Source organism: Bombyx mandarina, chromosome 21 (genome assembly GCF_030267445.1).
Source record: "Bombyx mandarina strain Sakado chromosome 21, ASM3026744v2".
In the NCBI taxonomy this organism is placed as follows: Eukaryota; Metazoa; Arthropoda; class Insecta; order Lepidoptera; family Bombycidae; genus Bombyx; species Bombyx mandarina.
The window spans coordinates 6815895-6832002 of NC_143227.1; the positions used below are offsets into that span (position 1 = coordinate 6815895).

The window sequence follows — 16108 nt, forward strand, 5'->3', positions numbered from 1 at the left end:
CCGATCATTCTCGAAATTTACCGTGGAGATCATGCTAAAAAAATCGATTACCGAAACTAGCTGCTGGTAGGACCTCTTGTGAGTCCGCACGTGTAAGTACCACCGCCCTGCCTATTTCTGCCGTGAAGCAGTAATGCGTTTCGGTTTGAAGGGTAGGGCAGCCGTTGTAACTATACTTGAGACCTAAGAACTTATATCTCAAGGTGGGAGGCGCATTTACGTTTTAGATGTCTATGGGCTCCAGTAACCACTTAACACCAGGTGGGCTGTGAGCTCGTCCACCCATCTACTATCGCCTACGCAATCCAACACCATTATTTACAAGTATAATCGCCGAACGAAAATCTAATCGAATGTTACTTGAGAATTTCACAAGCTAGCTCACCTTGGTAACATATCCGAACACGTTCGAGTAGAAAGCGAAGTAGTTCTTCGTGATGTACAGGTGACCTTGCAGGAGGAGATCGCCGACAAGTGCACACGAATAATCTGAAAGAACAAATCGATTTTAAAGGATACCCGAGGCGAAAAAAGATTGATGTTTCGACCAGATTAAAGTCAGATTTCACCATTTCAAAATTTAATTGGTTATGATGAACTTTTAAATATGTTATAGACTGTATCATTTTTATTATAAATAAAGGCTAGGTATTGAATAACAACAAAAAATTACAAAGCAATTAGAAATTTTTGTAAAAATTAAATCTGACGAGATGTTGTTAAAAATAAAATGCTATGATTTGCTATGCTTAGGAGCTAGAATAACCTCTAGCTAGAATTATAGCTACAATTATTATATAATTATCTAGATACAATAGCTAGAATAGGCTACCAGCAAATAGGTAGAAAAAGAAAAAAAGAATCAAGTTTTAACTAATTTTTTTATTAAGTTATTTCGTGAAACCACAGAAAGACACCGTTACGCTTTTATTTAAATGTTTCCTGAGCCCGTTATCTAAAACAACAAAACAGCAAAAACAGATGACCAAATCACATGATACCGTTGACCACGCCCATATGATGAATTCGATTTCAAAGCATTACTATAATTTTTCGATTATGGCTTTTGAAACAATCGTAAATTTTGTGACTTTTAAACAGTACCTACTTAAATTTATCGACAACAGTTGTGGTATAACAGTCGTTCATGTCATAAGAAAAATAATTCAGAGAGCTATTCAGGGAAAAATCAGTGGTAAGAGAAGTGAAAAGATTTACGATGTTTAATACAAACATTATAGCAATAAATTGGCATTTAAAGATACTTTTTTAAAGTTTGATTTTACATTCTTGTTCTTTAGCTATGAGCGGCACTTGTAACTAAACTCCACCACATACTTGGGCCGTTACTATGTGTCTACAGTAATTATTAACAAAAATACGTGTATTTTGGTTCATTTTATGTATCAATCGTTAATTTAATACATAAATTAGAAATATGTTACTACTTCCTTATTGCTGTGGCTATTTTTACGTATTATTTTTATTTTATTTCCCTCGAATATATTCTGCAAGGCCAAAATCAGAGTGACCGACATCGAAAAAGAATAATTATTTATTTTCGCGCAAAAAGTAAAAAATAAAACTACGAATCAGAGAATATCTGATTTGAGAGAAACTACGAATCAGAGATGAGACTGATTGATATACATAGATCCGACTACGCATATACATTTAGTGAACAAATAAGTAAGGTGGCTTAATATCATCTTTCAAATGATCGTTGGCAAAGAAAAGTGACTCCACAGCTTTGAGTGGTAGTGGAATCTAGAAGACAGGGTAGACCTACATCAAAAAGAGTTGCCCTCGAATGGCCCCCGTAAATGGAATTTTTACCTGAAAAATAACTATGCAACTATATTTAAAAAGAAAAAAAAATGTGTGGTGTCGTGGGACACTGGATAGGAACGAAGTTCCGTGTTATAAAAATATTGATTTTAAGTTCTATTCGAGGTATAAAGAAAATAATTATTGGGGTATACAATTTTTAATCTGATTTTTTTATTGATAAAAATTAAAATAATCGCAAGGGTCAACCACTCCGCAGTGCAATAGGGCAGCCTCGCCCTGGAGGAACCACCTGCATGATCACGGTATACCCTAGGTACGCCAGGTAATTTTGATTTAGCAAGAGAAATACGAGAACGTCTATCAACTGTGTAACATCTCGTCACCGCGATTCAGGAATTGTTGAATTTACGTGCGGCGACATCTGTTGATAACAAACTAAATAGAAAAAATCTTATGTTACGGACGTTTTTTCCCGGTTAAGGGTACCCCTCCGCATTGTCCCATAAGGAACTTCGTTCCAAAAACAACTTACAATTGAGCACCTTCTCCTCTGGTCCGACCTGCGGGAAGTGCCTCTGGAACTTCTTCTGCCGCGCCTTGCTGGGCTGTTTGCTGTCTTTCGTCTCATCGTTCCCGGATACAGAGCCCAGTGCCGACACGCGGACTGACGGAGCCGATCCTGATAAAGGCTTTACGGCCTGTCTGCGAACAAAATTAAACAAATTGTAACTTGCTCATCTATGAACCACTCTGACCTACAAGGCACATCTTATGCTGTGTACTGAAACTCTGATATATTTCAACGTTTAAACCATAAATAATACTCAATGCAAATGGATCAGAAAATTTCAATTGTTTCGGATCTTTCGAATTAAAATGTGGGATTGTTCTAACATTATTAGGTAGATATGTACATTGTACTGATCCATTCATACCAGCTTACAACGCACCCCGTCTTAATAAGTTATTTGTTGTTAATAATTATTTTTAATTTTTTTTTTTATGAAACAAGGATCGGCCGAAAGCCTTTCCAATTTCATCAGGACAGCTTTAAGTACCTATGTGTAATGAAACCATTTTTTTTTAAATCTAGATCTCTCTAATCCGTTCTAAAATAATTAGCAGTGAGCAAATGGCAGTTATTAAGGGAATTATGCGGTCTTAAAAACATGCGGCAATACATTGATGACGGGTGTGGTTTCTTTAAAAACGTGTTCCCTAAAACCGTAAAACCTCGTCGTCGTAGTTTAGCGACACGAACGCGTGAAACACCGGCGGGCCCACGAAATCCCCTGGCAACGTGCCAAAACGGAACCGTGCATCTCCGATGACTACGGTCGATACGAAAACAAAAACAGCAGGTCGAATGAGTAACAACATTTTGATTGCTTCAACAGGATTCCTCCAACATTAGTAAGCCGCAAGTGATATTAAAGACGAAAGATTTTAGGTAGAACTGTATTCGGGAGTGCTCAAGATTGGCGACTTGTCTTTTATATTCGTCAGAGGGAATACACATTCCCGATCCTACGTACAGAATGGAAAGCAATCGACGTCGCCCAAAACACGTCATTTCGGATCCTCCCGATCCACTAACGGTGCATTTAGGTACCTCAAGCACCGGTCATCGTTCTCGTCGAACCCGTCGCTTGCGACGAAGGGCTCAACGAGTAAATTAACCCACAGACACAGCCCAATGAGTTTCTTGCCGGATCTTCTCAGTGGGTTGCGTTTCCGATCCGGTGGTAGATTCTGCGAAGCCGATTGCTGCTTCAGGCCTCAATGAAACCAAACCTAAATAAACATTGTTACCGCAAATCATGTGTGAAAACTGGACGAGTCATCGCTCAAGCTACCGCATTAAATTAGGGGGAGACGTGGTCTTTTGACGTTCAACAAGTGCGTAGTTTCATTTATGTTGAATAGAAAAAAAATTATTTGATTTGATTCGTCTTTCTCTGTTTCCTCCCTAGAAAACGCGACTTAGAGAAAATATTTTAATCCCATACACAGATAAGGAATGAGTATATCAGAGGAAGAGTGAAAGTAGCCCCGGTAATTAAGAAATGAAAGAGCGGACGATTAGCGTGATATGGACATGTGATGCGTAGAGAGAAGATGCATGTGACTAGGAGATGTAGGGAAATGGTAGTGCAAGGTACAAGAAAGAGAGAGAGGGAGGGACAAGTGAGCGTTGAGCTGACGGCTGATAGAAGAGAATTAAAGAGAAAAATTAGCTGTGCCGACCTACAACCTAGTGGGATAAGGTGAAGAAAAGAAGACACAGATCCACGAGTACATTACATTATTATTATTGTATTGTATTAGTAAAAAAATTATAAACCTCCTAAAATTACGAAAATCGTCAAATCAACTCATACAGACATAAAATTATTCATAAATATTTTTTGAAAAATATATTTAAATTTCCAGTTTCTTAATTTTAATTTTAATTAAAATTGAACTTAATTTAAACGTAGGTATAAAATTAAATTAGCAATTTTATACATCATTTACATAATTAATACATAATCTATTTTTTTAAATACACAGAAACTGTGGTTACAAAGTCCAATTATGACTACTACTTCAGAACAACAGAAATAGAATAAATGTATAAATTGCGAACATAAACAAAGTTTCCCGGTTTCATTAAAATTTCAATCATGCATTCACGTTAAATATAGTTTTCATGATTACTGTATCGAGAATAGCTCATCCGCATATACACATTTTAGTAGCGTCAATTGTGTATTTAATTTAATATATTTACGTTCCCAATTTATGATCACTTAATCACAATAATTTCGCATTGCTAAAAATCTGAAAACTTCTTACTATGCTTTTGTGGTCAATCTTTACTGTATAGACAACCACAAAGATATATTGTAATTAATAAGCGTTGATTTTTTTTTTGGAAATTCAAACTACAAGTTAGCGTAATTATTGCCGTAATTTAATTACTTTTATAATAAACCTTAAACCACTACAGAATTAAGGAAATAATTTTGCTTATCGATATCATTTAAGTATTTGATCTTAATGACTCTAAGCCGATTGTGATTCTAATTAGTACACGCATTACAGATTAGGCAGTTTGAAGCCTACAAAAACATGATATCCAGGAAGTTACCGCGGACAGTGATGTCTTTCAAATTACATTAACATAACGAACCACACTCTGATGTTATTGAATAATCTATATATTAATACGTGAAGCAAAAACTTTGTATCCCTTTTTACGAAAATTGCGCGGACGGAGGAGAAGGAAATTTTCCACACTTATAGAGAACATAGAGAAGAAGTGCACAATGCCAATTTTTTTTTTTAAATAATGCATAAAAAATACATTAAATCAATAAAGAAAACATTACACACACTACATACCATGTATTTGACGCACACACGCATGCATACTATTTATTGTCAAACTTTTCTTCTTGACGTCTGTGGTCAAATTGAGAATAGATTAAACATTGTCTTTATAAATATTTTTTATAGTGTAGCCTTGGCGAAATTTGTGATTATAGAAGTATAAAATACAATCATAATAGTGTACAAACTTACAATTCCAATTAATTATAGTCGAATTTCGACTACTGCGGGACCATTAGTATAAATTAATTTCTTTCTACATTATTGTTTTGCATTTAACTGTCATAAATGACGCCGCCGTGTATAATAGAGAACGCTAAATACCAATTTGTGTTTCTAGCTTTCACTGTCTATTAGAAATCACTAATCAAAGGAATCTAGTTTCACAAAGCAACAATAAAAACTTCTACCTACATACATTCTTTAATTAACTTGATTTTCCTTACGGTTGTGGTTGTCTTTAGGTTAGCACGTAACATGATTGCAACATTAATTCTGAAGGCATCTAAAATCTTCTAAATTGCATTTAGCGTATGCACGCTTTTAGATTCATCTTAATAATTCTTAATTAAGACACATTGGCTGTTGAATTTTCATCTACTAATATAATTATAGAACTTGCACGAAGTACTTCAGACTATAAAAAATGTCAAATCAAATTTAACTTTTACTGACAATCAATAACTACATCTATTCTGCTAACTCATCTAACTGCACTGTCATCTGTTCCATTCAATTAATTGACACAACAAGTTTTAGTATCAATAATATTTTATTTTTCCAAGACAAAATTTCTTTTCTATTTTGTTTTCTTTTCGTTTGGTCTTAGGCAGATACTTTTACGCTCCACCGGCGCCCGCCGATCGCAAATAACGGAAAAACCCCACAGCGCTCGAAAACTATCGTGAATTTTTTTTCCAGATCTCATTGGAACCATGGTTCGGTATAGGTCGGTAGGATCAGTATGGATATAGTTAACAGCAAACGCGAACCTTGGTCTGACGACAGCGAATACGATCGACATAGTCGACGACAATGTCGTCATCCAAAACAATCTTTAGAATCCTACCCGTGAAGCCTAAATATGTACATATAATTATACGAACGTAACTTAAATAGCTTTACTTAATTTCATTTAATTCTAAGCTTAAACGTAATCATCGATGTATACTTGTTGTCTTTTTTTGTCCTTGTAGGCATACGAGCACACGGCCCATCTGATGGTGAATGGTTACCGTCGCCCATGGACTTCAGCAATGCCAGGGGCAGAGCCAAGACGCTACCTACCGAAGCTGCTACCGCTGTTGTATACAGTATGCTTAAAGTATGTGCAAAGGTAGTAGTAGTTTTAGGAACATTAAAATTCATTTTTAATTGTAAACTATTAGAATTACACTTGAGTCGCACAGAAGGCTAATAAATAATTTAGAAATATGTGGCACTTGCTGAAACCGGCCTAAGTTCGAGCAAGTACTATGTAAACTACAAGGGGATATTATATTGTCATAAATGAAACAAAGAGCCTGTTTATACTACCGTGCGGATCTGTAAGCGTCAAACAGGATGCGTGAAACATTCACTAACAGACTGCATATTTTATGTAAGCGGACGTCGCGTCGTTATCTTTGAAATTTATTTTGTAATTTCATTTTATAATAAAATAATATATTAAACATTAGCTGACCTAACAGACGTCATAGTGCCTCAATCGATAAATAAAAGACCTTAACTTTTATACAAAATAATCTTAAAACAAACAAAACGAATCCGTCGGACGCGGGACACATCAAAGGGAAAACAAAATTGTTATTTTTATTTAATTCCGAGAATTTTCATATTTATCTACCTTTTAAACCTTCTCTGGACTTATACAAATAATTCAAGTCCAAAATTAGTGAAATCGTTTCAGCCGTTCTCTAGTTTTAGCGAGACTAACGAACAGCAATTCATTTTTATATACCTAGTCAGGTCATAAATTCTGTCACATGTTTAATGTAAAATAATTGAAACAAGTTTATTCATTATGTAACCATTCATATACCAAAATAAACTTAACAAAACATAGATTCTTATGACACTAAAGTTTTTCATTTTGATGACCTCCGTGATTTTGAATACAGCCCTTCAATCTGCGCGGCCAGTCGTCTATCGCAGCACGAACGAGGTCGATGTCAATATCGGCGGTTGCCTTAATCAAGGATGTCTTGAGTGACTCCAAATTGGGATGAGGCTTTGAGCACGCCTTTTCCTCCAAGTGTTGCCATATCTTGTAATCTAACGGATTCAAATCTGGACTGGAGGAGGGCCAGTCTTCGTGGCGGATGAAGTCGGTTTCACGCGCCGCCAGCCAGTCTTGTGTGCTCTTCGCTCTATGAGCTGGCGCCGAATCTTATTGGAATACCCAGTGCCTGTTATTGAACATGGTATGAGAAACAGGTTCTGCACACAACTGCATTCGTTTTTACACCTTTCTCACAAAAATGTACCTCTGTTAAGCCCCAATAAGAAACTCCCAACCATACCATGAGCGAGGATGGAAAATGACCTTGTTGGACACGCGGAATACGGTTGCTCGCTTCTTCACTACTGTGTGCGTACACCTTATCATTTTGTTTGTTGTAGCTCTCTTCTACGGTAAAAATTTTTTCATCCGAAAAAAGAATTTCTCGATATTTTTTTCTCGCGTACCGCTTCAACAAAGCGCGGCATCTCTTCAGTCTCAGGTCCATTAGACGAGTATTCAAACGATGTCCTGTTTTTCTTCGATATGCCCGAAGCCCTAAGTCTTCATTTAACACCCTTTTCACCGTGGTTCTGCTTAATCCCATCTGAAGGGCCAACAGTTTCTGCTTACGTTTGGGATTTCTTTGAATTCGCGCCTTCACAGCTTTTATCACTGCTGGAGTCCTAACAGACCGAGGGCGACCACTTCTTGACCTGTCATCTACACTAGTCTTCATTGTATCGTTTGATGGTACGATAAACGAATCTTTTGGTTATATTAAAATTTTTCAGTATGTTAAAAATTTGAATTGGCGCGTAACCGCAACGATGCAACGCAATAACTGCAACACCGTCTTCTTTAAGCGTCCACTCCATATTTAAAAATTAGTAAAATTCTAAAAGTATACCTTTTTTATTTTCATGAACAATTCGAAATTCGAATTCAATAAACTTTTTTGTGGCTAGCATTCTGAAAGAAAAGTTTTTACTGTGTGACAATACTTATGACCTGACTAGTTATATAGACTAGCTGACCCGGCAAACATTTTTTTGCCATATATAAGATTTCTAGGGAATTTCTAGTGTAGAAAAAAAAACTAACTTATTGTAAGTGTGTAAGGATGTGGTAAATGAGTGAAAGAGGTATGTAGTGCTGTGAACGATGAGGGAATATATAATAAAAATAACAAAACCTCATTCAACCACATAATACCTCATTATAACAAAAAAAAGTCCAAATAAAAAAAAAAATGTTAGGGGTGGACAACCCTAATCACTTAGGGGTATCAAAAATAGATAGTAGCCGATTCTCAGGCTTACTGAATATGCATAAAAAATTTCATGAGAATCGGTCAAGCGGTTTCGGAGGAGTATAGGAACATTAGGAACGAACATTGTGACACGAGATTTTATATATTAGATTTGGGTATAGAAGAAGCGACACTGTTATTATCGCATCGAAATATTGTTGAGAGCACTAACAGAATTCTATGAACGGATTTTTCAAATTAGTTCGTGTAAACGCCCTTGATGTATTTATTATATTTGATAAACCATAATTGATACTCGTGCTAATTTTTTTACATAACGAATAAAAATAAATATCAAGATTGAGAAATTCAAACCAGCTTACGTGGCGTACTTTTTCAAGAAGAATACTCCCATTTTCGCAACTTCAGCCCAAGATACAGGACACACGCGAGGAAACTCAACAAGAACTGACCGAAATCCGTATAAAACCTGGGTTATATACATAATTCTGTTTACTGAAACATATCTGAGGTCGTCAATGAAAAACAAATCTTATCCTTAGTAACTTAAGGAATAACAAAGATGCATGCTCTAAATAAATAAAACATCCTCTGACGCCAATAAAGCAAGTTATTGAATTTTAATAAACCCCTAATAGATACTGAGAAACTGTTTACCGTTTGGGACAAAACTTATTTTTTATTTATTTTCCTTTTAAGCAGACGAGCTTACGGCCCACCTGATGGTGAGTGTTTACCGTAGCTCATGGATGTCAACGATGCCAGGGACAGAGCCAAGCAGCTACCTATCTTATTATATGATTTACATATTATATACCGTATTATTTCATTATTTCAAAAATTCTTCTCATTGATAACAAATTAATATCAAACTTTTCTTAATTTCTAAACATTCAACTTTAAAAAAAAGGAAATCTGAAATAATTAATTATGTCCAAAGATATTTCAGAAAGCCCGCATTGTTAACAGACAGAGTGATGTGACTAATAACCTCAGATGCGAGAATACATTTAAAACAATTAAAAGCATTTCTTTTTTTTACAATTAAACCATTTTTCGGTTCAAATTTATTACAATTTTCATAATTACATTTACCGTTCATTCTCTAGCTTCAACGATGCCTCCAATGAACACTACTCTAACTCAAAATTTTGAAATTTTCGTTTTTCACGCAAATCGCTTCACTATTTTAAAAGTATTACAATTAATCATTATTGATGGGGTTCTAAGCAAAAGTAAATCAACTAGTTACACAAAAAAAACCATAAATATATCTGCAATAATAAAGATTTTATAAACATTTTTCGTTTAAACGCTCCTCCCGTAAATCTACGAATTTGGAGTTAGCGTAGTGTTCATTGGAGGCATCAGAACTTCCGTAATCTGTCAATGTGATTGACGATTGACGGTGAACTATATCCCGTTATGAAATATTTCGTGAATACAAACCACGACAGGAGCTTAGCTATTTATTATACAATCATTGTATTATTCATTCATTCAACCATTGACCTACGTTGGTAAATAATCCAAAAACAAAAATTTTCATATCACGAATAATTTTGGAGACCATTTTTGTTCGAGCGGATTGGATAATCTAGAGAAAAAAAAACCATAACAAAGATTTTCGCTCATTTCAATAAATATTATGTTAAGCAGGCCCGTACAAAAATGAAAGAAAAAAAAACGTTACTCATAAATCAATATCGTTTCAAACGTTTGTTTGGCCTCATAATTCTTCAAATAAATTAATACATCATATAAACAATCTAGCCATTATCATAAACCAAAGTAAGAAACTACACTATTTTCACGGGTTGAATGTTTTTCGAATATGATTCATTTAAGAACTTCTTGGATTTCATATACATAGTACATAATGTGTAGACAATATGGTGTTTATTTTTAAAGGAAGGGAAATTTGTTTACTTGTTGGTGTCCTTTATCTAAGAGATAAAAGATAAGGAATTAGTATGTGGTACTAGTTATGCCTGTAGGTCTGACTGCGGAGGAGGCATTCTTTCTTCTTCTTTTTCTTATCTCACTGGGTGGGGTAGGCATAGCGAATTTTTCTATTCCATTCTCTTCTATCAGCCGTCACCTCAACACTCACTCCTCTCTCTCATATAGTCATTCGCACACTCCATCCATGTCTTCTTCGGTCGACCTCATCCCCCTCTACCGTGCACTACCATTTCCATACATCTCCTAGGTACATTCATCTTCTCTATACGCATCACATGTCCATACCACGCTAACCGTCCGCTCTTTCATTTCTTAATTACCGGGGCTACTTTCACTCTTCCTCTGATATACTCATTCCTTATCTGTGTATGGGATTAAAATATTAAAGGAGGAGGCAGTACTCTATTGAATAAGTTAACGTAAACAACTTCTGTATAAGTCAAATTTGTTTTCAACAACCGCTTGTGTCTTTAACACGGTTTTATTGACTTGACCTGTATCTGTCTATCTATCTATGTAACGGAATTTTTCAACAACTTCAAGACGACCGATTAACTTTTTGTTTTTTTTTTTTTGCTTGTATGAGTGGACGTGCTCACGGTCCATCCGGTGTAAGGTGGTTACCCATGGGTGGAGCCCATAGACATCAACAACGTAAATGTTGACACCCAGCTGAACACATAAGTTCTAAGTCTCAGTTTTATAGTGCAACGACTTCCCTTCAAACTGAAATGCTTTACTGCTTCTCGGCAGAAAAGTTAGGGTCGTGGTACGTCCCCGTGTGGGCTCACAAAACACCCTACCACCAGTAATTACGCAATTTTTTTTTTGTGGGTTTGATTTTTAATACACGATATTATCCTTCACCATTGTAGTCATTCGCGATCATTAGTTAAATATATACGTATTTCCTTAGAAAAATTGGTACTTGTCTCCAAAATTCGAACACCGACGCAGTCGCATCAATTGATACGATACAATTGCAACGAGTGTTTTATCGCTTAGGCCATGACGACTTCAAAGTTTACACACGTTTTAAGTACAGACAGAGTAAATATCCTGACTAGGAGTATCAAGTGAACAACCGGGTAGACCAAACATCTCGTTCGTTAACGAGGGTGCTTCCGCGACTATCCAATTTTCAAGTTCATAATGCATTGAGCAACTACTCCAGAACCAAATTTACCATGTAACGCAGCAATATCTCTGGGTTAAGACATACCGGATTTTCTAAGTAAACCTAATATGGACCCAAGTAGGTTTTGTAAAAATCAGCTAAGACATTTTCTCAGAGCGCGTACGGGGCATTTCGGAAGTGGGGAGCACCTGCCTAAGATGACACTGACTGCCGATACAGCATGGAAGAGGTAGATACTATGGATTGTATCACTGTGAGTCATGGCTTACCAAGGATAAGAATGAACATCTTGGGTGTAGATTCCTTGACCGTGGTGTGTAGATTCCTGTCTCCAAACGCACATGCCTCATGCGGTGTTCGGAGATAGAAGGGGGATATGACACAAAAGATTCCAATTATCTGCCGTTTTTCTAAAAACCAAGATATCAAAGAGAACCGAATTTCCGATTGTAGGACACACGTCCCCAGTTTTAGGCCGGAAGGCATTACTGCTCCACGGCTACAATAAAGAGGATAGATGTCAAATAAGAAAAAGAGGACAGTAAAGTAAAATAAATTCTCAAAATTATTTACACACCGATATTTTTTTTAGGTTCTTTTTTTTCCACTAGTTTACTTAGGTATTAATAATATTTTATGGTCCATGTACTCTAGTGCGCTACATTATTTAATGCACATGCGTTTGGCAGTGGATTACATACAAATAATAATATATTTGACGGCATGCTTTTTCACAACTAGATGATGACCGAGCTTTGCCCGGTTTTTTTTTTTTGATAACGCTATCTTGTTGTGTCTTTAAAGCGGTTGTTGCCCTCAATTAAGAAAAATAGTATTATTATTCGCCAGTAGATGTCGGGAAGAGTTGATTATTGAAAACACGAATAAAACAACATTTTCTGAAAATAAATCGTAGCTAGATCGATTTATCGCCCCCGAAATCCCCTGTATACTAAATTTTATGAAAATCGTTGGAGCCGTTTCCGATATTCAGATTATATAACATATAATATAAATATACAAGAATTGCTCGTTTAAAGGTATAAGATACGAGCTAAGCGGGAAACTATTCTTATTACAATACCAAAAACGGCTTTTTCAATCAAAAATGTAGGTACTCTTATAATAATGCAATCAAAACGTGCAGTGGAATGCGCTGTGAACTGAAGATAAGTTAATGAAATCGTATAAATCATCATAAAATATGATGAACTATGTGTTAGTGAAGATGCGAGAAAATTTCTTACCCATTTAGGTCGCGAATAGCAGTATTGCTTGCACCGGAATCGTCAGAGTGTTCAAATGATGCGTTATCAACCATATTACACTTTGAACATGACAATCACATATTATGCACTTGTTTTTTTGATGTTATATCGAACCTGTTCGATATAGCTACAAATAAGAGATTGAAATAAAATTTAAGACATTTGCCCGGCGACTTTGTAAGCTTTTAAAATTTCATTATCGGCCTATTGTAAAATTACGTATACCTTTCGCTGGAATCCAGTGCCGCATAATTATCAAGTAATTTTCGTCATATAAAAAGCAATTCAAATGGTAGACTAATTTGTTTTTATCAGGTGATCTGATAAAAATAATTATTATGAAACCCTTTATATGAGCAACGAAAAACCGGAAAATTTATTTCGGAATTTTACGTTAGATTAAAGAAATGTAACTTAATATCATCGGTCAACTACACTTGTGTTCACAGAAATGATACTGATTTTAATACTGAAGTCAACGCGTTTATTAATCAGAAACAACACGACAGCGATATTACCTAACAACAGACATTGTGACCCTCATTCCTTAACGATTAGATAAAGTACGCTACAATAAAAATCTTGTGGTGTTTGCGACAAAAAAAAAAAAAAAACGCGCCGTTACGTGTTCTTGTTCGAAAGTGGCAACGAATATATAAAATTAAGAGTGCGGAATGATGACACAGATGACTATGCTTCCATGCTACAATGCCAGGTCAGTGGAAATTATTCATTAAAACGAATGCGATACGCGAAAACCGGTATAGAAACTTTTAGATATATAAAAAAGGTTTTAACATGTCATGTGGCGACAAGCACGTGAAGTCGCGTAGTTACCGAATTTAGATATATTCAAAACACAACACTTCAACGAGCACAGACACGAATCTTAGGGCACAAAAAGCAACACACAATATTCCACATCGTTGATATTTCTGCACACGAGAAACCAGCAACGAGCGAACTGTTGCTTAAACGATTATACAAACAATTCAATTTTATAAAATGCATAACAACGCGACGGCGCGGCCCGTACGCGCTCGGGAGAGTAACTGTTGCAAACATTAAAATGTACATACGTGTGTATCACGTCGTCGTCTGTAATATCGATTGTATATCGAGCACGAAGTAATTTATCGTATCGATAAGATAGTCAACGTACAGCTTGTAAACCAAAACATAATGAAATCAAACGATAAAACAGAGTAATTTTCCTTTAATCGATGATTTTACTAAAACTAAATCGGACCGTACTCAAAAATTATGTGACCATAGTATTATCGACTTCCGCGTCTGCGAGAACAAGTTCGCTCAAACAATAATGTCAACGACCTTGCCTTTGCTTCTTGGATTTCGGATCATTTGAATGTGGCGGTACAATCAGAAGATTGCGATTATATTTACGGCGAGATCGAGTGCTAATGACATCGATACGAAATGAGAGAAAGGTATCGTACGATTCGCGGGTGAGGCCGTTCGATCTCCTCAATTTACTATGGAACGGTGCGGTTTGATGTCGTAGCGAGAAAACACTGACCGACGCTGTACGTAATGTAGTTCATAATCGAACAACAACTTTTTATAAATAGTAAGCTTTGTGTGTACGGTCCGCAAAAACTATCTGGAGATAATAAAGGATTTAATCGACTCGTTTCAGTGATAATAAAATTATCATTTCAGCTATGATATGAAATTATAATTTGCGTAATTACTGGTGGTAGCACGTCTTGTAAGTCCGCACGGGTGGGTACCACCAACCTGCCCCTTTCTGCCGTGAAGCAGTAATGCGTTTCGGTTCGAAGGGTGGGGCAGCCGTTGTACGGCAAAAAACTGAGAATTAGAACTCATGTCTCAAGGTGGGTGGCGTCATTTACATTGTAGGTGTCTATGGGCTCTGGTAACCACTTAACACCAGGTGGGTCGTGAGCTCGTCCATCCCTCGACGCAATAAAAAAACATAAGATACTTACATAATAGTTTCAAAGTATTTGCTAAATTACTTCAACTTCTAAATGTATACTTATCCAATAATATTATTACGATTAAAATTTGTAGTCTTTGCTGTGTATCATAAATAAGACAAGACGAAAGTTCAATACCTCCTTCTTTTCGGTCTATCAAGCGATATTTGTAGCTATTATTATTCACGACCAAATATAAATGGTGCTATCAATAATAACAAAATTGGAAAAAATTTTTATCTTTACCTGAAAAAAATACAAGAACCAAATTTAGAACAATTCATACATACAATTTCTATTTTTATGGGCGAATTTAGATTACTAGACGACGCCTTATCAACATACGTTATTGCAGGGCAAAATTCTTGTCTTGAAAACATAATGGAAGGCAGTTCATTCCAGAGCTGAATAGTACCAACTAGACAAAAGTGAAATGCGCTATATATTAACGCGGCAGATCCAGATAGTATGAATGGAGTGTGTCAGGACGATGGGAGGTATCATAGTAGAAGGGAAATAAATTTAGAAAATGAGTAAGTCTCTTCTTTATTTTCTCCACCTTATCCCACCAAGTAGGGTCGGCACAGCAAAATTTTCTCTTCCATTCTCCTCTATCAGCCGTGATCTCAACACTCACTCCTTTCTCTCTCATATCGTCATTCACACACTCCATCCATGGTCTTCGATCTTCGGTCGATATAGCTGTTCCCTTTCTAAGTATTGAGGCAGAATCTACACTATTTCGCGAATGCTTCATACGCACTGTATCTCTCTCTCATATCGTCATTCACACACTCCATCCATGGTCTTCGGTCTTCGGTCGATATAGCTGTTCCCTCTCTAAGTATTGAGGCAGAATCTACACTATTTCGCGAATGCTTCATACGCACTGTATCTCTCTCTCATATCGTCATTCACACACTCCATCCATGGTCTTCGGTCTTCGGTCGATACAGCTGTTCCCTCTCTAAGTGTTGAGGCAGAATCTACACTATTTCGCGAATGCTTCATACGCACTGTATCTCTCTCTCATATCGTCATTCACACACTCCATCCATGGTCTTCGGTCTTCGGTCGATACAGCTGTTCCCTCTCTAAGTGTTGAGGCAGAATCTA

General features: G+C 36.3%; 1 protein-coding gene across 3 annotated transcripts in view; it reads right to left on the reverse strand.

Moving 5' to 3' along the window:
• The window catches only part of LOC114248634 (uncharacterized), an 89343-nt gene that overhangs the window by 15974 nt on the left and 57261 nt on the right, over positions 1–16108 (reverse strand). For all 3 annotated transcript variants that reach the window (XM_028181932.2, XM_028181934.2, XM_028181933.2), the window contains 2 exons: positions 2324–2493; positions 386–489 (listed from right to left, as the gene is read on the reverse strand). In XM_028181932.2, coding sequence (XP_028037733.2) covers positions 386–489; positions 2324–2493 — 274 coding nt within the window. The remainder of the gene's footprint in view (positions 1–385; positions 490–2323; positions 2494–16108) is intronic.